The sequence below is a fragment of the Zonotrichia albicollis genome, chromosome Z, assembly GCF_047830755.1.
Source record: "Zonotrichia albicollis isolate bZonAlb1 chromosome Z, bZonAlb1.hap1, whole genome shotgun sequence".
Lineage (NCBI taxonomy): Eukaryota > Metazoa > Chordata > Aves > Passeriformes > Passerellidae > Zonotrichia > Zonotrichia albicollis.
Genome location: NC_133860.1, coordinates 70,026,894 through 70,049,301, shown reverse-complemented (window position 1 = coordinate 70,049,301; position 22,408 = coordinate 70,026,894). Strand labels below are relative to the sequence as shown.

Sequence of the window (22,408 nt, the reverse complement as noted above, 5' to 3'; positions counted from 1 at the left end):
TGTGCCCAGGTGGCCAGGAAGGACAATAAATCCTGGTCCACATCAGCAGTAGTGTGGCCAGCAGGATCAGGGCAGTGATTGTCCCTCTGTACTCGACAATGGTGAGGCCATGCCTCATGTCATGTGCCCAGTTCTGGGCCCCTCACAACAAGAAGAACATTGAGGTGCTGGTATTGCCAAATTTTTGGGACTCTGACATTTTAGGAACACAGACAAACGTTTAGGTCCAGAAAGGAGATATTGCTTATAGTACAGAGGGTGCAAGGTGGAAGTTTTCCTACAAATCAAGTACACCAAGGAGTGAAAACAAAGAGAATTTATACACAAAATTTTACACAAACCTGCCTATCCAATACCTAGTTACCACCTACCTCATGCATAGTCATTTAGTTTGCACAGCCTTATGACTTGTCATCATAGCAACATGGGCTTCTTCTGGGGTCTCTCGTGGTCACTCTTGGTCATTTGGGGAGGTGTCCTCTACGAAGTTTCAAGCAAAGTTCATTTCGGGTCCAGCAGAACAATGGTCTTAATGGTCTTTTCCAACTTTAATGATTCTATAATGCTGTATGCACATGCTTGTGCCTCAGTCAGAGCCTCAGCATGGTCACGGAAAAGACACACTGAATCTTCTCCAAGATCCTAATTCTTTGCAACCCTTTTCCCCATAATGATCTCACCACTACCCAGTACCAGCAATACTTGTTCATGTAAACATTTCTCTCTCAAGTTGATTCAACCTACACTGGCTATTCTAGGCCTACTATTGTAACTCTCAGCAGTCTCTGAATATTTATGCCCAGAAAACCAACATAATTTAGAACTACCATGATAATCTAGAAATGCGTAGCCTCCTCTGCTAATGAGGTGTCATTGCACTGCTGGCAGCTTTCTAAAGACACCTGAGATTTTCCATCCTTTGTCACAGGAATGTGACTGCAGTGTTTCTGCCCAGCAAATTTTTGCTGCATTCTATGAATTTAAGTCTGCATCTGATTATTTTCAAAGGGGTGACATGTCTAGAGAAGACAAAACTCCAAAGTGAACTCAGTAAAATGGTTCATTTCCAGTTGTTTGTATGATATATCTGACTTCTCCAGGCACTTGATATCCAGCCAGAAGTGCTACAGAGACAAAACGCCATTGCCACTGAAAGACACAGCTCTGTCCTCTGCCGGGACTGTACCTCCATTGCATTGATTTCCACTGTACTATCAGGACATGAAATTAACCTTGATTGCAAGGAAGGTAGATGTCAAGGGAAAACAGATCTGTGTTTTGGCTTCATGTTTGCATAACCCAAATATTTTGCTTGGAAAAGGACAGAGCAAAATGAGGCACAAGGGCAAGAGCAGCACAGCTGTTAGCCTGTGAAACTGCACACACAGGTTTAGATCTTCCTGAATACAATTGCCTTGTACATTTCTAGATGTAACTGTCTTTTCTAATAATCAGCAACACTGTATTTGTGCTTAGCTTCATTCTCTGTTTCTACCACAGCAACTTATTCTTCCCTCTTCCACTCTTGCAGGAGACTAATTGTGTTTTGGAGGATGAAGCAGCAGTACACCAAAGCTGTGGTCTCCCACTTCATATGCATCTTTGCAGTGTCCCTAAGATTGCTTCATAAAAGCAAGCATAGCTTTTTCTGCATATCTTGCTTAACAATTTTTAGACTTTAATTGATAATTAGATGCAAAATGAATTAAGTTCATTGCTTCTCTGCATTCAACAGAGATTAAGGAACAATCCAGCAGTTCCTCTTCAATTTTACTACTGTGTACAGAGATTCAGCACAATATTTTTATCATGCTATTCTGGTTTCAGCTGTGATAGAGTTAATTTCTTTTCAGCAGCAGTTACAGTCTTGTGTTTTGGATGAGAATGGTGTTGATAACATACTGATGTTTTGGTTTTTGCTAAGTCCTGTTTATCCAAAGTCAAGGATTTTTTATTCCCTCCTTTCCTCATGCTCTCCCAAACCGGGAGGGAGCATAGCAGGGACAGGTGACCATAACTGACCGAAGGGATATTCCACACCATAGAATGTCCTGCCCAGTACCTGAACTGGGGCGAGTCACCAATCTGGGTTTGAGAAGGGGAGTCTGGCATCAGCCAGCAAGTGGTGAGCAATTGCATTGTGCATCACTTGCTTTTTCCCCTTTTTGTTATCGTTATATTATTTTACTTTATTTTTAATTATCAAATTGTTCTTATTTCAACATACAAATTTTAATTCAGCTCTCCTTCCCACCTCTCCAAACTGTCCAGCTTTTGGGCAGACCTCTGGGTATGGTTCTCAGTTATTTATTTGACCTTAAAGAGGACTCGAACCATTTGCAACAACATGCTGGCTCCCAATAAGAAGACCAATTGGGTTTCAAAGTAGTCAAAGGATATTTGAAATCTTAAATATTCTTGATTACTGTAATCAGCCTGGAGGGCAAGGAAGGAAAAAAAAAGAGGGACAAAACAATAGGAAGATGTTTCCCCCACAGGTGGTTCCTCTGAGGAAAAAATTACTAAGATTATTAATTGTTCACAGTAAAGAACTCCCAAAGCACAGAGGTGACTGCAATGCTGAGTACATATACCTGATTGGTGTCCTGGCCAGCAACACCATGATATCATAGTCCCACCTTACAAAATACACCACAGAGAACAAGTACTGCAAGTAAAATATCACTAGTGCAATACAGACAAAATGTCACAAATGTGAAAGCGAGTAAGTCCACATTGTAGCTAGCAACTGTTAAAGTACTACAATGAATGTTTATAACAATTTTCCTTTAGCACACTTTCAGACCTGCCCTTATATCAGCCTTTTGGGTCCATGATCAGGTGCCAAAAAGACTGTTGTTCTTTATGGCCAGATGGAAATCAAGCACAAAGCAACCACTTGATCAACTCCACCCCCTCTCTCTACCTCCAATCCAGTGCAATGGGGAGAACGATCAGAGTAAAATTCATACGTTGTGATAAGAACAGTTTAATAATTGAAAATATAATAAAATACAAAAATAAAAAAAATTGAAGAAGAAGAAGAAAACAAATAAGTGATCTACAATGCAATTGTTCACCACCTGCTGACTGATATCAGACTCCTTCTCCCCAAGCCCAGAGCAGCAGCCATTTCAGGTAACTCTCCCCACTTTATATACCAGGCATTATGTTCTCTGCTGTGGAATATCCATTTGGCCATTTCAGGTCACTTGTCCCAGCTATGCTCCCTCCCAGTTTGGTTTTCTGTTCTGGCAGAGTATGAGATATGAGAGGGGGAAAAAAGTCCTTGGCTTTGGATAAGCACAATTTAGCAAAAAGCAAAACATCACTGTGTTATCAACACCATTCTCATTCTCAATCCAAAACACAGCAGTGTAACAGCTACTGAGAAGAAATTAACTCTGCCCTGGCTGTTACCTGAACAGCTGAATAGTTTGGAGTGACAGGGTGTGTGGGGTTTTTGAGAAAGTATGTAGGGTAGTGGGCAACTTCAAGACGTTTGCACCTTACACCTGAGCAAGTACAGAATCCAGAAACTAGTAAACTACTTTTTGGAAGTGTGCTGTCGCCCTGGCAGCCCAAAGAGAACCCAAATCACTGCAACATATTGTGGCCTGGCCCAGGCTTATTGAGCCATGGTCAACACTGCTCAGTAGTCTCAGGGGGAAAAGAAGATCTCTATCAGTGAGATGAAAACAGACCAGCTGGTCCAGCCACTGTGAGACACTGCAGCTGCTCCAACCCCAGCAACAGGAACTGCCACTGAAACCTCTGAAACAGAATCTACAGGTACCAACATCAGTCACCCCTGTACAAAAGTGGAAGAATTGTACATGAAAGTCAGCCTTTAAAAAACCTTTAGCAAACACAGTCAAGGAGGACAGGAAGAATAAACAGGACAAAGAAGCAGCAATGTCACAAGGGTGAATTACAGAGCCTTCTTCAAGGCTGTCACAGGAACTGGAAGAGGAGACAGAAGAGACAGCCACAACTTGATCCCTTCCCCTGAGTGAGCTGCGGGAGATATGAGAATATTCAGTCATTATCCAGGTGCCTGTATAATCACCTGAGAGTAAGGAAAGCAGAGAGCTGGGACCATTTTCTGAGAAATGGGGCATTGACAAAGCAATGGGAAAAAAAACACAAGTCCTTTGTCTGGGGACATGACTCTTATCAAGTGTGAGAGCAAGGTATCCCTATAAAGAAGATATTCCATGAAACTTAAGCAAATGGGCTGCAATAGATAAAGGTATTAAATAACTGAGGGAATTTATCATATGAAAAGTGATATATTTTGACACGGATGATGTGCAGCTCACCCAGGTCCAGATGATGTCTTATGTCCACAGTTCATGGTGGAAATTTCTACAGAGTGCACCAACAGCACATGCCAACCCCCTTGTCAACAACAGCTTGGAAAGATGATGTACAACCAACAGTGGGTGATTTTCCACATCCAGGATTCAAAAACAATATTCCTTCCCCCATCACTGTAGGTGTGGAAAAGCTATCAGATAAACTGACTCAGGATTTTCAGGATTTCAGAGGGAATATGTCCTGCTCCTCACCCATAGGGGCCCCTATTTCTATGACTGACAGCAGGTGTCTTCTTGCTCAAGAAAGAGGATATAAAAGGTACACACCTCAGGGTACTCCATGGTTTTATCAGCAGGACAATGGAGGGGATATGAGGAAGTGGAATGAACAATCCACCTTGATCCTAGATGAACAGGTGCAGGAATTGAAGGGGAAAACAAGCACAGTGCAATTTTTTTCCACAGAGGTTGCTGCTCCAGTCTCCAGCAGACAGTTTTCCAGGCAGAATGAAGGTCTGGTCATATTACTGGCCCTGTGGAGAGAAGTTCTAGTCTATTTCTACAAGATGTTAGTGGGGAACTTTCAGATCAGTATTAGAGGGGCCCTGCCTCTTAGCCAGGTGGAAGAGAGGGATGGCTGGGTTTACTGGACTGTGTGGATTTAATGGCCTGGCACAGCAGCCCCACAGGATTAAAGTCTTTGCTAGATACTGGTGCACATTGTACTCTAATGCCATCAAGCTATACAGGGACAGAATCCAGTTGTATCCAGTTGTATTTCTGGAGTGACAACTAACTCTGTTGGAGGCTATTTGTCCAACTGGGAATTAGAGGCAAAAGCATCCTAGTGTGCCTGGACCAGAGGGTCCATGCATCCTTGGCAGAGACTGTGCCGGGAGATGGTATTTCAGAGATCCAAGAGGGTATTGGTGGGCTTTTGGTATAACTTCTCCAGAGACAGCGGAAATTAAACAGTGGCCTACCTTGGCTGGTCTCTGAGAGGACTCTCCTGTTGTGGGGGTGCTGAAGAGCAGCAGGTGCCTGCCACCACCACAGCGGTGCATGGGAGGTAATAGGGCTCCAATGGAGACTCTGCAATTCCTACCCATGAGGTGTTTTGCTGGCTGGAGAGCCAAGGAGTGATCAGCAGGACCTGCTTACCCCTTAGCAGCCCCATATGGCAACTGTGAAAGTCTGATGGGGAGGGAGACTAAGAGTAGATTATCGTGGCCTGAGTGAATGCCACCTCTGAGTGCTGCCACAGCCAACACTTGGAGCTTCAATGCGAACGCCAGTCAAAGGCAGCCAAGTGGTGCCACCACTGACATTGCTGACATGATTTCTCAACCCCTCTGGCACAGAGAGCAGGCCTCAGTTTGTTTCACTTGGAGGGATGTCCACTAGACCTGGAACTGACCTTGCCAGGGAGGGAAACACAGTCCCATCTGCCATGGACTGATCCAGACTGCCATGGAACAGGGTAAAGCAGCACACCTGGAATATATTGATGATATCTTTATTTGGAGGAATACTGCAGGAGAGATTTTGAGAAAGAAAATTTCTTTCCTTTTCTAAAGTCCATATTTTCATAAATAATGGCATTCATAAATTCATAAAGTCCATTTTTCCCTAATTCTAAAGCCCATATTTTTCATAAAACAGGGTAAGGTAAAGGGACCTGCATAGGACATGCAATTTTTAGGAATAAAATGGCAAGATGGACATCACCAGATCCTAATGGACATTATTTATAGGATAACAGTGATGTGCCCACCAACTACCTAGAAATAAACACCACCTCTTAGGCACTGTGGAATTTTGGAGAATGAACATTTCAAATTAGTCTGATTGTAAGCTCCCACTAGCAGGTGACACAGAACAAGAATGATTTTGAATGGGGCCTTGGACAGCAACAAGCCTTTGAATAAATCAAACAGGAGATAATTCATGGTGCATCCCTTGGGCCAGTCTGAATAGGGCAAGATGTAAAAAATGTGCTTTATACTGAAGTTGAAGAGAATGGTTCTTCCTGGAGCCTCTGACAGAAAGTGCCAGGTGAGGCTCAAGGTTGAACCCTAGGTTTTTGGGATTGGGCATACAGAGGATCTGAGGTGTATTATACTCCAACTAAAAAGGAAATACCAAGCAGCTTATGGTATCCTAGCCACTTTGGAGGTGATTGGTACTGAAGCACAGCTCCTCCTGGTACGCTGGTTGTACAGTGGACTGGATATTTGAAGGGGATATCTCCTCTACACACCATGCAACCAATGCTGTATTGAGTAAGTGGGTTGCACTGGTTGCACAATGAGCTTGGATAGGAAACCTCATCATCCAGGAATCTTAGAAAGGATCATGGAGTGGCCAGAAGGCAAATATATGGGAATGTCACCAGAAGGAGAGGTAATATGTGTTGGAGAGGCACCACTAGGTAATACATTACCAGAAAGGAAGGAGCAATGTGCCTATTTTATTTTGGTCCTTGCTGTCCTTGTGGGAAAGCACCAGGGGTGGAAAGTGGCTGTATGGAGTCCCCCACAACAAGTTGCAGGAACTGCTGAAGGAGAAGGTAAATCGAGTCAGTTTGTAGAGTTGAAAACTGTCCAGCTGGCCTTGGACATGGCTGAATGAGGAAAGTGGCCGATGCTTTATACTGATTCACAGGCGGTGGCAAACGCTCTGTGGGGGCGGTTGCAGTAATGGCAGCAGAAAAATTGGCAGTGTAGGGGTAAACCCATCTGAGCTGCTGCATGGTGGCAAGATATTGCTGCCTGGAAGGAGAGCCTGGTTGTGAAGGCGCACCATGTATCCAAGCACCGGGCCACTGAAGAACTTCAGAATAACCAGCAGATGGATCAGGCTTCCAGGACTCAGGAGCATCAGGTGGACCTGGACTGGCAACTCAAGAGTCAATTATTTCTAGCTTGGTAGGCCCATGACACCTTGGGACATCAAAGAAGAGATGCCACACAGAGATGGGTTTGGGATTGAGAGATGGACCTGACCAAGGACACAGGTTATCCATGAATGTGAAACATGAGCTGCCAAAAAGCAGGCCAGGTGGGTAAAGCCTCTTTGTCATGGAGGATGGTGCCTGAAGTATAAATACGGGGAGGCCTGGCAGATTGACCATATATAGCCCCCCAAGTCTGTGGTGGTGAGTGCCATGTGCTTATAGTGGTGGAAGCAGCCACTGGATGTCTGGGGAAGTGCCCTGTGCCTCATGCCACTGCCTGGAACTCCATCCTGTGCCTGGAAAAGCAAGTCCTGTGGCAAAATGGCACCCCAGAAAGATCTGAATCAGACAGTGAACTTCCTTCCTAAATGTCCTCATAGACATTTGAGACAAAGAACATGGCATTGAGTGGTTGTATCATTCCCTGGCATGCACCAGCCTCTGGAAAGAATGAATTATGTAATGGACTGTAAAGACTACACTGAGAGCAATGAGTGGTGGGACATTCAAATGTTGGGATACACATTTAACAAAGGTCACCTGATTAGATACCAGAGGATCTGCCAGCCAGGCTGGCCCTGCCCAATGTTTTTTGTGGTATAGAAGGGGATAAATTTCCCGTAGTGCCTACTAAAAACATGCTGGGAAAAAAAGTCTGGGTTATTCCTGCCCCAGGCAAAGGCAAACCCATCTGTGGGATTGCTTTTGCTCAAGGACCCAGGTGCACTTGGCAGGTAACGTTGGAGGATGGGGAAGTCCTGTGTGTGCCTCAAGGCAATTTGATTTTAGGTGAAAATAGCCAATGAGTTAAATTGTATGATGTTTGTCACTAGGCAACACTCTATTACACATGCAGCTATTATTCCACTTCTACACACAGAAGTGGTGCATCACGTGCGTGTGCATCACCTCACAGAGCACCTCACGGCATCAATCCTAATCACAACTGTTCTGGGGGTCTGAGCCTGACTTCCTCTGATCACCGCACTCACAAAAATCAACTTAGATAAAACCACCAAGTGCAGCAGTACTGGGGTCAGAACTGGCTCAAATGTGCAGCAAGCAACAAACCAATACCTCAGTTCATCTTTTCTGCTTGAAAGGCTCTTACCAAGGATGAAGGCCAAAGTCATGGGTAAAATGAATTCAACAAATTTTTCTAATTATGTGTCTGTTTTATGACCACTTAACAGTGTTCCATTGACTAAGAGAATGATGTTTGTGTATCTATTAAAACAGATAAATAGGGAAGGTAATGTGATAGTGGGGAATGTGAAATTTGACATAAGGCAGATGATATAGATGATAGAGCTAGTATATAGATGATATAGCAATGGGCTATACCCTGATTACAGTTGGGGTAATTTCTTCTCAGTAGCTGCTCCAGTGCTGTGTTTTGGACTGAGAATGAGAATGGTGTTGATAACACAGTGATATTTGGGTTTTTGCTAAGTTGTGTTTATCCAAAGTCAAGGACTTTTTCCCTCCTTGTCTCATGCTCTGCCAGTGAGAAGATAAAAAAAAAAAAACCAACAAATGACCTAAACTCACCAAACGGATATTCTACATCAGAGAACAACATGCCTGGTATTTAAACTGGGGGGTTACCCAGAAGGCCTGTGGATCTGGGTGCAGGAAAGGCTGTCTGGCATATCAGTGGCTGGTGATCACTTGCATCGTGCATTACTTGTTTATTATTTCTCATTGTTAATGTAATTTCAATTATTAAACTGTTCTTATCAGAACATACAAGTTTTACTTTGACTCTTGTCTCTGTTCTACCAGGGCAGGGGCCAAAGAAAGGAGAGTTGAACAAGTGGCTATGAGGTGTTTCATCTCCAGCTGGACATAAAACTACAACACATGTTTTTGAATATGTTATTTTAAACAGAAAACTGAAACTACATTTCAAAAATGTGCAAAAGGTCAGGAGCAGCAGTTCAAAACCTGTGCTCCCAGAACCAATCTCCACAGAAGGCAGCTAACAAGGCACTGTTTTCAGCAGTTTCCTTCTAAGGAACTCACTTTTACAAGAGTGAGGACAGGAGAGAGACTGTGCTCCCATCTTTCCTGCCCCAGTAAAATTACTGAAGAGGAATAAGGTAGCAGAATCCCTTTTACCAGCAAATCACAGAAACTCTCTGACCTGGGTCGTTACAGAGCAAACCACAGACTGCTGTTATGCATTATTTATTCTAAGTACTCAGAGGTCTGATCAGAAGAGATAAATGTAATGAATACTTAAGATTTAGAATTTTAAACTAATTAAGTCTGCATATATAAACTTTTATTTACATAAGGCATCAAAACTGCCCTTTTTAACAAAAGGGTCATTTTTCCCTTTAATCAATACTTTGCTGAAAGAAATGTCACATTTAATAAACTAATATTCACTGGCATACTTGTTCTGAACAAGCAGGTATAATCCAATGTACAAGATGAAAAACCACAAAATATCCAAGCATACGCTTTCATTAATTACTCTTAGAACAAAGAATTAAGGCTTGTTTGCATCACAAGGATGATCAATCATGCATCATTTATTCCCACAAAGAATAAAATCCATTTCCAAGTGAAGCAGGAATAGCAGTAGTCTTGTATAATCCCCATATTGTTTACATGAAAAACAACCAATTTGGCATCTTAGAAATTAGATTGAAAAGTAGGAGGAAAGAGAGGAAAACAGAAAATGGCCCTTACTTCAGAATCTTTTATAAGCATTTTCAGTTTCCACTTGCAGAAACCCTTCAGCTTAAAGAGGAAAACTGAGACTTGTCAAGGTTTGAACTAAAAACATTTTCAGAAAGACTAGAGTTATGGGTTCATTGATGAATTTGAAGTATCTAGTAAAAATACATTGTTTGGAATAATGAATTCCACATTGATATCCCCAAGTAAATGGCATATATACTTCAGGTTGAGCCTGTTTTAATAGGTCTGATTTATAAAAATGGTAAACCTGTATTATGCTTCCGCCTGATGTAATAGTTCCTGAGTTTTAGATCACTGCTAAGCCACAGCAGACAAAACTCTGAATGATGTAATGAAAAGTTTTGCAAATCACTTTCAGCAATAGCACACATTTTGTTCAGCAACCTTCAATCATCAATAAAAGTCAGTCTTCCAGGTCCTTCATTCTTCATCCACCGCCGGTATCTCTTCCATCGGGGATCCATGGCCATCTTCTTCTTTAACTCCTCCTCTTGCTCTCGTTTATACACCTGGTAAGACAGAGAGGTTTTTAATAAGGATGAAGAAACAGCTTAACAGAGCCTCATTGGGGTCTAAGTGTTTATTCTTCAATTGTTTGCCAGCCCATTTTTCTTACAAAAGACTGGATTGCAGTGCTGAAGCAGATTCTGACCAACACGAAGTGTTGGAGCACCTGCAGCCCAAGAGCCTACTACTCACTGCCCAAGATGCTTTGTGTTTTTCTGAGAGCAGAACAACTTTCCTGAAAGCTTCAAAACATTTCTTTGCTAGAGAAGTAGATGCCCAATGAATCCAACAAAATACACACTAAGCAACTGCTTGTGTTTTGAAAAGCTAACCCCTTCAGCACACACTGTTCAATGCAGCTGTTCAGCTCCTCATTTTTAGCTGTTCTTCCTTCTCAAAGTAATAATCTAACAGAATACCATTATGGAACTTTTTTTTCCTAAGTAAGGTTCTCAGCAAAGTTGAGAATATCTCAAATATCTGCATCCAGTATTTACAGTACAAAAAGATAAACAATTATATTCTGTCAAGTAATATTCTCTCACTGCAGTGGAATCAACAGTTATCAGCAAAGTCAATAATCTGAAAAAAAATAAAAGGCAGAAAGATGCAACAGTATCTGCATTTTTATTCTGGAAGGCAGTTTATGTAAAAGCAGCCAGCATAAATCTCAAAACCATCCATGATTTTATCATCTCAGTGTCATGTGACTTAGTCTAACTCAAAGGCCTATTAAATTTAGGGCTCCACTATACAAACAAGATTTTAAAACATGTTATAGATGGCTACATGAATACACACACTCAATGCTCAGTGATCATAAAGGTTTTAAGAATCATTAGGAAACAGTAAAAATATTGTGGAGCCCTGTGTATTGAATTCCTGGTCTTTCCCATCCTAAAACACTGGAAAACTGAACAATAAGTAGACAGGTATCTCCAGTGATGAAGGAACAGACAAGCTTTTGGGGACAAACACTATAGCAATATTTTTCAGCCTAGAAAATACATTACTACGTTTCAAGTAAGGATATGGCAGTGGTACACAAAAGCACAGCTAGCACAAGAACAGAACAAAGCATGATCATTCTCCATTTCCAGTAATACTGGAATGAGCAGGAAGTCCAGGTGGCTTCAAAAATCCTCTTCTACTGCCTTTTACAAGTATTGATGAACTCATGACCAGTGGCACAGCAGAGACTGAAAACTTCAACGCATACAACTGACCAGGTAAAACTTATTAAAGCAATTACCTACAAAGACAAAATTTCCTTTTCAGAAAGTTACAAAGCACAAAGTATGTGGGATAACTATTACTATACAGGTGCAGTTGTCCTGTATCTGTCAGGAAAATGAACTGCTGACCACCACAGGAGAGAAGTGTGAGCTAAAAAGACTTTACCTGTGGCAAATACAGCTCTTTCACATTCAGTGATCAAAACATCCTTTGTTAAAAACTGCATGGATGGGAAACCAGTGCAGTTTTTCTCTACTACAGGACATCCATCCAATCTTTTTCCATGTTAATATCTGCTTTAACTAGCAGTATTACTCAGTCTTTGGACTCCCAGACTGTTTCTTCAAAAGCAGGCAAGGGTAGGTTATCTACAAACTTGAAGAGGAAAATGGTAAAACAGGTGTTATTGTGAAAAGGATTAGCTGCCAGGTATGCATATGTGCTCAGTTAGGATGGGTTTGCCAGAAAACACTCTTTGGTGTCCTGCCATCATCCTACCTCTTTTCTCAGCATATGCAGAACTGCAGCACCAACTCTTTTTCCCCTGAAGCAGACTAAGTTAACATTCTCATGTTTTTCTTCAGAAACCACCCATCCAAATGGCTCACAGATGCACCTCTATAGAATAACAGGAGGGTTTTGTCAACCTCCCATGCCCCAGCATCCCAAATAATTCTGGACTGCAGATCCCATGCTGTGGCTCATGTTCTTTCTCTGCTCTCACAGAATTTTTAAAAATCACATAGTGACTATCTAGTATTGACTATTAATTTCATGACTGTCCATGGCAAGAGCAGAAGTTGTGCCTAATGGTGGTTTTTATGCCATCCCTACTTGAACAGGTATGCAGCACTGCAAGAACAGTCTACAACTCACGACAGGCCAAAGCACTATCAAAGGACAGGTGGGAAAACCAAACCAATACAACAACAACCAACCAATCAAAACAGTCTGAGCTAGAAATTAACAGCTTAGAAGACTTATAAATAGGAGCTTCAGACAATCTGGGTAATTCTTATTAAAAATTATTACAGTTTGGAGAACAGACAGTAGTCTTCAACCTACCATAATAGCACACTGTTATTACTGCTCTGGGACTGCTGGATAACCAACATTAGTTTTTCCGCCAGGGCTACTGATAAATAACATAGAGAAGAGAGATCTTCAGTTTCCCTGAAGCTGCTGGATAGACCTTAAAGACTAATTACTAAAAAAAGGTAAAGTATGTAAAAGTAGCTGGAACCAGTGGATGAACTAATAAGGAAGTAATAAGGAACTAATAAGATAATAAGGAAAACAGTGGTGTTTTTGCATGTAATAAGAAGCAACATCACGTGCTGGAAGAAAAAGTTCAAGGAAAGGACACCTGTAACATTGAAGCACTCAGTCAATACAAGCACCACAGACCCCTTCAGACAAGACTCTAGAACCATAAAAGGACTTCCAGCAGGACTCAGATGCTTGCAAATTAGCTCTAGGAAAAGTGATGTTTATGTATAAGCTAGGAAGTACTTTGCAATGAGTATGTATGATCACGATGGAATAAATACCCCACTGTAAAGTTTCAAGACACACATTTGATTAGAGTATATATGCTTGGAGTGTGTCCAGTGCTGTAATAAAGAATGCCTGCTTTCTAATACTTCAAGTTGTATTAGAAAGTTTATTTCCCGGCCAATTTCAGTATTACTACCCACCTCATAGTTTTCTCGTATCCAAAGCTGCCGTTCAAGAAAGATCTCTTTTTGATGATCTTCCAGGCTGTCAAACTGAGACTGAGACATTTTCATGTACCTTCGTATGATATACAACTTTTCTTCCACACCATACTCTTGCCCTTTAATAGTGAAACAATAAATCCACCAACAGTACCAAACTATGTATTTGCACCAGTAAAAAGGAGCAAGAAGGATCTGAAATAGGAGGATATCATATATTTTGGGCTTCTGATAACCACCCTTTATATCTATTTTATTTTTAATAATGTCTTTGATAATTTCTTCCTCCTCTTCACGAATTTCTTCTTTAGACCGCCTGTTCTTGCCTTTTTCTTTAGTCTTGTTGAGTAAACCTTGTTGCCTGGCAATCTCAGTAGCTTGTATACGGTATTTTGGCACAGATGCTAAGTAGTTGATAGCTTCATTGTAACTACTCCACCAGCTGAAGAACTGTAATTTAAGAACAGCAAATGTAAAACCATGTTTTAATACAGACACATTCCTATCTGGGGGTTTGCCAGGAAAAGAAATAAGTAATGCTGTCACACACTTTTAACCACAGTTACATTACAGTAAGGGTAAAAAGTGAAGCTAACACTACTTCTGTGGTGTCACAGTCTCTATCCCTCCAGACCCAGTAAAGCACCTGGAAAATGGATGAATACAAGTGTATCTCGCAGCAATTTATGATGACAAGGAAGGCCAAGCAGACACTGCTCTCAACAGCTTTGTTCCTGAGTAGATGCCAATCTCCTGCAAGTTAATACCAGGCTGTGCCAGCCATTCTCAGAAGCCCCTCTTTTTAGATTTATAAATATAGCAGCTAGTATATGAATATTTAAGTATAAAATTGTTACCCAGTGCCTATTTAAACTGTTTAATTTAACTGTTTAAAACAATTTACTGAACATCGACAAAGTATGAGACAATCTCATTAGTCTGGCAGTGTCCACTTTACAAGACTCAACATACCTCTCTGATCTCCAGCTGCCCTCTGGATTTCAAGGGAGTGGGGGAAAAAAGCCCCCAGACAACAAACCAGAAATTTACTGCCTAGATGAACACAGAATCATAGAGCATCCTGAACTGGAAGAGACCCACAAGGATCACCAAGTCCAGCTTCTAGCCCTGTACAGCACAACCCTGAGAATGCTTCCTTCTGAAGACAGAAGAAGCACAAAGACTAGCCAAGAGCTGATGTTATTCCCCTCTAGTGTCTTGTAAATGATCCGAGATGAGGCACAGAAAACATGGAAGAAACTAGATAGGCAAAGAGGGAAAAAGTTAGCAGCTCACTTTATTTCTTGGGACATCCAAGCATGTCTCACTGATGCAACTTTTTTAACACATGTCACACTGTCACACTGCTTACCAAGACCAAGCGCAGACATAAACTCATTATTACAACCTTAGCAAAGGAGCAGAAACAACAGAAAGCAAGATGGGCAAACCAATTCACATAGACGCTTATACAAAATTTAGAAGCATTTTGCAGTTGGGACTCCAGGAAAGTGAAGTGTCTGCACTTACAGAAAAGAAATAAGATATGAAATGAAACATTGTCGCTTCTAAATCTGAAGATAAATTGGATATCTAGCTGAATATGCCATTAGAATTTATTATTCCAAGTTCTCAAATTCTGATCAACATACTTTTTATTCTAACTTCCAATATCCTACTAAACACTGAGCAACCTGCACCACAGCATAAGCCATATCTTCATTTCTTAAACTTCTTGGGTATTTTTAATGATGTTTTGAACCAGTGATTTAAAAGATTCTAAAGAGAAGTTATGCACTTTTGTCCTCTTGTCAGCAACAGCACAAGCTTTTTCATCTAAAACACAGGGGGTTTTCTTGGCCTTGGATCTACCACCTTCAGAGTAAACTCTGCTGAACTGAATTTGCTTCTCTCCTGACTTCATGAATGTGGTGTTTAAAATACACCACAATGCGAGATTCACACAAGTTTAGTAAAGTCCTGATATTCAGTTCTATCATCTGAATTGAATCTTGAATTCAGTTTGCTAGTCTGTTTTTTTTTTTAAATTTACTTATGCATCTTGACAAATTGACACACGTTATTTGGGGCACTAGTCCTGCATGAGATACTCTGAGCCTGCCAGGAAGAATCGAGTAAATTCTTGAGAAAAGATGCACCTTGTCTCAACAAAATTAATTTCTACCATTGTTCAAGGTACTAAGGGCAGTCAAAAATCTGCTAAGTACCTCCTGACTTCATGATTTTTATGGACACCACACAGACCTGAACCACAGCACAGAGGAACAGCTCCTCAAATAACACTTGTTATTAAATGGCACATTATGAGAGCTGCCACTACTTTTCTTCTTGTTCAGAAACTCAGAGAGCAGTAGGATGTAAAGGTGAAATTTTACCTGAAACACGGAGATGGCACACACTGTAACTAGGATCACTATTGTGACATCTACTTTAGGTGCCAATCTCCTGCGGTAGTAGTGGTAGTAATGCCTGTAATACTCTTCAGGATGATCCAGCATGTAGTCATAATCTTTACGTGTTTCTTCATCCTGCAGGATGACATGAAAAACTCATTCAGGCTTAAATTCCCGTTTTCACTTGCTCTACTGTACATGTGTTTTACACCTCATTAAGGACCATGCTTCTGTAAAACTGGCGGCAGCACAAGGGAGTATGAAACATAGAGGAAATTCGTTGTTTTCTCATATTTTCTATTAATTTGTTCTCACACTTATCTGCCCATGCACATATGATATGTTTAGTCATAAAATGAATAAGCAGGCACTGTGCAAAGCCATTTAAAACTAGAAAACGGACAAGCAACTAAAATCCACAGTGTAGGCTGTTTAACTTCAGAATGGGAAGTCCAGCTGGACAGGAGTTAATAAGTATTGTTCAGGAAAAGATTTTCAGATGAAGAACCTATCAGGAAATTGTTTTACAAAACTTAAAGGAACTAGTTTTCAGGGCTATGGAAACTGCCCAATGGAAGGCCAGTTCAAAACCTCATTGTTCTCATGTCTTCTGAGTTTTTCATCATTTTCCTCCATGTAATTGCAGAATGAGAAATATAATTTTGCCAGGCTCAACTGAATTCCTTACGAATTCTGTCCCTCCCTTCACTCCCGCAAAAAAAAAAAAAAAAAAAAAAAAAAGTTCCCTTTTCTATTCCCTTGTAGCCTTAAAACACTTACACGTCTCCTTCTTCCATTCCTGGGTTCCATCTTTGCCAAGTCACACATGCTTTGCCCTGAGAAGCCTTCCCTTACAGATCCCATACGCTACTCGAGTCACTGCTACTTGAAAAGGTACACTTCCAAGATAAAGCCTAGTCGGTCCGTTACAAATAAATAAATAAATAAATTTGAACCCATTCTAGACACAGAAGATTCTTCAAGAGCACTCCATCCTCCTTCCCGCACTCTCGGGCTGGCTACGGAGGGAGGATTTTTCGGGGTGTTTCTCCTCCCCTCCCTGACTGCTTACCGGAGCGGCTCCGGCCGCGGCGGCGGTCCCGCTCTCTCACCTTGAGGGTCTCGTAGGCGGCGGCGATAAGCAGGAACTTCTCGTGCGCCGCCTGCGCCCCGCTGTCCTCGCCGCCCGCGGGCTCCCCACGGTAGCGGTCGGGGTGGTACTGCCGGGCGAGCTGCCGGTAGGCGCGCGCGATCTCCGCCTTGCTGGCCTGCCGGCTGACGCCCAGCACCTCGTAGCAGACTCGGCGGCCGCAGTAGAGGCGGTCGGTGAGGCCCCGAGCCGGCCGCGGCAGCAGCGCCGCGCACAGGCACAGGCACAGCGCCCACCGCCCGCCCGGGCACCATCGCGCCGCCGCCGCCGCCGCCATTGCTCCGCCGCCGGGGCCGGGGCCGGGGCGGGCCGCACTCGGCGCCGTGCGCGCGGCCGGCAGCGGGGCCGGCGCGGGAGGGCGGGGGCGCGACGGGGGGCGGGTCGCGACAGAGCCCGCGCTCGGCGGCGGCGCGGGGAGCGAGGGAGCGCGGCCTGCGCGGGGCGCCGGGCGCTGGGACCGCTCCTTTGTCCCCGATTTCTCACAGGCTGTGCCGGCCCGTTCTTCCAGCCGGCGGTGTGCCCTTGCGCTGCACCCACGCCAGCGGAATCCTGGGATGCATTCGGAAGAGCACTGCCAGCAGGTCGATGAGGTGATCCTGCCCCCTGTACTCAGCCCTAGTGAGGCCGTATCTGATCTGCCGTGTTCAACTTCTGAGCTCCACAGCTCAAGAAAAACACGGAGATACTGGAAGGGGTCCAGAGGCCACAAAGCTGACTTGAGGTCTGAAGCATCTCCCTCATGAGGAGAGACTGCAGGAGCCGGGCCTGTTCAGTGTGGAGAAGAGACCACTGAGAGGAGATTTCATTAATGCACACAGATGTCTCAAAGGCAATGCCAGGAGGGTGGTGCCAGACTTTTCAGTTGTTCTCAGAGATAGTATGAGGAGCAAAGGCAGTAAACACAAGAAGTTTCACTTCAACATGAGGAAGAACGTTACACTTAGAGTGGCAGAGCACTGGGACAGGCTGCTCAGGGAAGTCACAGAGAGAGTCTCCCTGTGGGGAGGTATTCAAAACCCACCTGAACACATTCCTGCGCCACGAGCTTTAGGTGACCCTTGCCATGGCAGGGGCGTTGGAGTGGGTGATCTCCAAATTCCCCTTCCAATCCTAATGATTCTGTGATTCTTCCAGGGAAGAAACTTTTGAAGTACTTCCTGAGCCTGTGCCTGGTTTAGGCTTGCTCCTGGCAGAGCTCAGGCTCTGACTGCCTGTCGTTTAGGGTCCAAGAAAATTTAACTGGCTCCATGGCAAGGAATCGTGGAGAACGCTCCTCCTGCTGCTGCTGCCCAAAGACACAATTGATAGGTGACCTCATCTATGTCTAGAAGTGTCCTAAGGGAGGGTGACAAGGTTCCACGTGGATATGAAGAAGAATTTCTTTACTGGGCAGGTGACTGCACACTGGAACAGATTGCCTAAAGAGGTTGTGGAGTCTCCCTCACCTGAGAGATTCAAGAACTGCCTGGATGCAATCCTGTGCCATGTCTTCTAGAGTAGCCCTGCTTGAGCAGGGAGGTTGGACCAGATATGTGGTCATTCTGGCCCATTCTGTGATTCTGAGTGATTCTGTATGCACAGCTCCCTGAAATGGTGGCTTTGACAGCTCGGCTGCCACCTGTGATGTCCTGTACCCAAAGACTTCTCCTGGAGAGGAGGATTGCATCTCTGCTCTGGTGTAACCAGCAGGAACATCACCTCAGTATTGGACCTTTCTTAGGAAAGCAGATATGGGCTTGATGCTGCAAATATTCACCACAAAAATAGTCAGCTCATCAGAGAGCATGTGCTGTTCTTCAAGCTAGAATGCTTCCCATGTGGCTGGTCTCCTCCTCTGCCTGTCTCCTTTCTGCAAAGATAAATGCTTATAATTTCCATCAGTTGGGGATGGGTCCCCCCCCAAAAAAAGTCCCACCTCTTTGCAGCTCATTACTCATTACAGCCCAGCCTCTCAGCACTGGAGGCTGTGAGTCAACTCTCCAGACCATGACCTTAAAAAATTGTGGTGAGTTGACTTGGGCTAGGTGGCTAGTGCCCATCAAGCTGCTCTATCACTTCCCCTTCTCAGCTGGATAGGAGAGATAGGAGAGAGAGAATAAGATGGAAAACGACACATTGGTTGAGATCAGGCAGTTTACTAAAGCAAAAGCAATAATTTATGCACATGCAAGCAAAGAGGAAGAAAATAATTTTATTCTTTTCTTCCCGTCCACAAGCCATGTCTGGCCAGGTCCTGGGCAGTGGGACTTCAGGATTGTAGAGATTGCTTTGGAATGCAAACACTGTAAAAATGAATGCCCCCGGTTCCTCCTTTCTCCCTCAGCTTTTATATCTGAGCTGATATCATGCGCCATGGGATATGGCTTTGGTCAGTTTGGGTCAGCTGGCCTGGTTGTGTCCCCTCCCAGGATCTTGCCCACCCCCAGCCCCCTTGATGGAGGGAGGAATGTTGGAGAGACAGTGCTGGTGCTGTGCCAGTGCTGCTCAGCAATAGCCAAAACAGCAGTGTGTTATCAGCACCTTTCCAGTTGTCGTGGGGTGACAGCCTTCAGCCTTTATCCCAATATTGTGTGTTGTGTCTGGCAGCTGTGCCTTCCCCCCCCCCCCCCCCACCCCTGGCCATCTTGCTGTGGCCGGATGGGGAAAAGGGGGGGGGGGGGTGTGCCCAGGCACTTTTCGCTTTGGGCTTTTGCTGCTTGGCTTGGCTAGCCGCTTGCTTGCTTGCTTGCTTGCTTGCTTGCTTTCTGCTTTTTTTTTTTGCGCTGGTTTTTTTTTCCTTTTTTCCCTTTTCTTTTGGTCTCTCTTTCTTACCCTCCCCTGAAGATACTGGACCGGCTCCGGATCTGGCCTGAGAGCTCCAGGACACCCGAAGCCTGCGACAGAAGCTCGGCGCCCTCACAACACAGTCTGGTTCCTTTTCTTTTCTTGTGTTGGGGAGTGTTCTTTTTGTTACTTGTAAATAAATAGGTTTTGTTTTCCACTTTGCTCCTCCGAGGAATTCCTTCCCGAACCCGGTGTTGGGGGAGGGGTGGTTGGAGGTTTGTTCTGTTTTGGGGGGGGCTCCCTTTTGGAGATTTCCCCCTAATTTGTCCTAAACCAGGACAGTATTCTTTTTGGTGCGTTGGCCGGGAAAATCGGAGGCCAAAAAGAGTGGAAAAAAACCTATAACAATAATATTTTGGTTTTGGTTGTTTTTTGGGCATATTGGTGATTCATAATGTCATTTGGAGTGGAAGCTTGCTGGTTTTTCTGGTCCCTAGGGGCTTTTGAAGTTTTAATACCTTTGTGGTCCCTAGGGTTATTTCCTTACCCCAAAATAGCTCTGATGTTGTCCCTAATAAGTAGCTTTTGTAAGCGGGGGGCACTAACCAGAATAATCATTGTGCTGGCCTTATGTGTGATGATGTGTCGGATAACAATGCTGGACTTTATTTCAGGAATGTATGGATTGTTGTCATGGCTGTGTACTCAGTTTGTTTGGGGAGAAGAAGAGGAAGGGGCTTTTCAGCCTTTGTCTTCCTTCTTCTCCTACAAATTGTTGACATCTCTATTAGAAAATACTGACTTTCCCCTGAGTTTGAAAGAAACCATCTTTCTGGCATTTAATTTATTAAGCCTTGTCTATACTGTCTGGAGTGTATATAAAATGAAAGCTGAGATTTCTAGAGGGGTTAGAGAGACTCCTGATTCAGGAGTAAAACAAAGCAGGAAAAATCTTGACTGGAGTGGGAAATGGGAGGATATGGGCCAGACTTTAAAGGAATTTTCTGATCCTATAGACTGGGACTTTCCATCTGATCAAATTCAGAATCCAGTCGAGGTGGCAAAGTATTTGAGGGAGAAGTGCCATGGTAATACTAAGGAAGAAAGGATTACTGCAGTGAGCTGGGCCTTGGCGTTTGTTTACCGTACTCTGCTAGATACTGTGGAGCAGCAGATAGCAGAAAGGGAACAGGGAGATAAGTTAGTTACTATCCCAGTGACCCAGGCTGCAGCTAACATCCCAGGCTCCAGGCTAGCAGCTGAATCAGACAATAGGCCCCAAACCATGGCTGTTGCAGCTAATACAAGAGGTGGAAAGTGTAAAGGCAAGACCGATCGGAAGGTGGAGGATGATGACGATGATGCAGAAGAAGGACCCTCACCAAAATCAGAGGCCACATCAAGGGGCACAGAATCTGGAGCCAATATTGACTCCTTTTCTCTGAAGGACCTCAGAGGCCTAAGAAAGGATTACAGCTGACAACCTGACGAATCTATTATTAGTTGGTTAGTCCGCCTTTGGGATGCTGCAGGGGAGGTTACGATTTTGGATGGTACTGAAGTGAGGCATTTGGGATCCCTGTCACATGATCCTGCCATCGATCAAGGTGTGATGAGGGGGGCTAACCCTCACAGCCTCTGGGAACGGGTCCTAAGAAGCGTAGCAGAACGGTACCTGTGTACGGATGATCTCTATATGCAGCAGACACGGTGGAAGACCATAGAACAGGGGATCCAACGCCTGAGAGAGATGGCGGTGGCAGAGCTCATTTTCTCAGATGACACAACAACTAGGAATCCGGACCTGGTACCATGCACTCCGATAATGTGGAGGAAACTTGTGCGACTTGGGCCACCTGAATACGCTTCTGCCCTAGCAATAATGAAGCGAGATGATACATATGAGACTGTGCTCGATATGGCAAAGAAGCTTCGAGCGTATGCAGATGCTGTGCATGGCCCAACTCATGCCAGAATTGCAGCAGTGGAAACCCGACTGCAGAAACTTGAAGACAAAATAGAGGAGAATCATAAGAAACTCCGGGAAGAGATTAAGGAGGACCTTATTCAAATCTCAGCCGTACAAATTAGAAGCCCTGGTGTCCAACGCCGGCGCTCCTTTGATGGGGAGAGAAGGTACATCCCACGGGCTGAGTTATGGTTTTTCCTGCGTGAGTCTGGAGAAGACATGAGGAGATGGGATGGAAAACCCACCGCTGTTTTGGCACAACGGGTGCGTGATTTGAAGAAAAGAGAAAGTATAACCAAAAAGATAGCAGCTCCGGTCGCTCGTAGCCGAGATGTTAAGTATGATGATGACGATGACATGTCTGATCCCCTTGAAGGAACTTCCAAGGCATATGCCCAAGGAAAGAAGGACAATCTGGCTTAGAGGGGCCCTGCCTCCAGCCAGGAAGAGGCACGGGAGAACCGGGTTTTTTGGAAGGTGTGGATCAGATGGCCTGGCACATCAGAGCCACAAGACTATGAAGCATTGGTTGACACTGGATCACAATGTACCTTAATGCCATCGGAACACGTCGGGACAGAACCTGTTTCCATTGCTGGAGTGACGGGGGGATCACAACAGTTGACTTTGTTGGAAGCTGAGGTGAGCTTGACTGGGAAGGAGT

At 43.9% G+C, this 22,408-nt stretch overlaps 1 protein-coding gene across 1 annotated transcript; it reads right to left on the bottom strand.

The window, feature by feature from the left end:
• Nucleotides 1-9,731: 9,731 nt before the first annotated feature.
• Nucleotides 9,732-17,504, bottom strand: DNAJC25 (DnaJ heat shock protein family (Hsp40) member C25). Its single transcript, XM_005493400.4, has 4 exons — nt 16,975-17,504; nt 15,845-15,997; nt 13,428-13,898; nt 9,732-10,496 (listed from the first exon to the last, which is right to left on the bottom strand). The coding sequence occupies exons 1-4, from the start codon at nt 17,287-17,289 to the stop codon at nt 10,374-10,376; spliced, it is 1,062 nt and encodes a 353-aa protein (XP_005493457.4). The 5' UTR covers nt 17,290-17,504; the 3' UTR covers nt 9,732-10,373.
• Nucleotides 17,505-22,408: the final 4,904 nt, after the last annotated feature.

Excerpts from the sequence above, each read along its gene's own strand:
- DNAJC25 (XM_005493400.4), bottom strand. The coding sequence starts at position 17,289 with ATGGCGGCGGCGGCGGCGGCGCGATGGTGCCCGGGCGGGCGGTGGGCG. Across the intron at positions 15,998-16,974 it reads CCGCCTACGAGACCCTCAAG|GATGAAGAAACACGTAAAGA; the intron begins GTGAGAGAGCGG and ends GTCATCCTGCAG. Across the intron at positions 10,497-13,427 it reads GGATACGAGAAAACTATGAG|GTGTATAAACGAGAGCAAGA; the intron begins GTGGGTAGTAAT and ends CTGTCTTACCAG.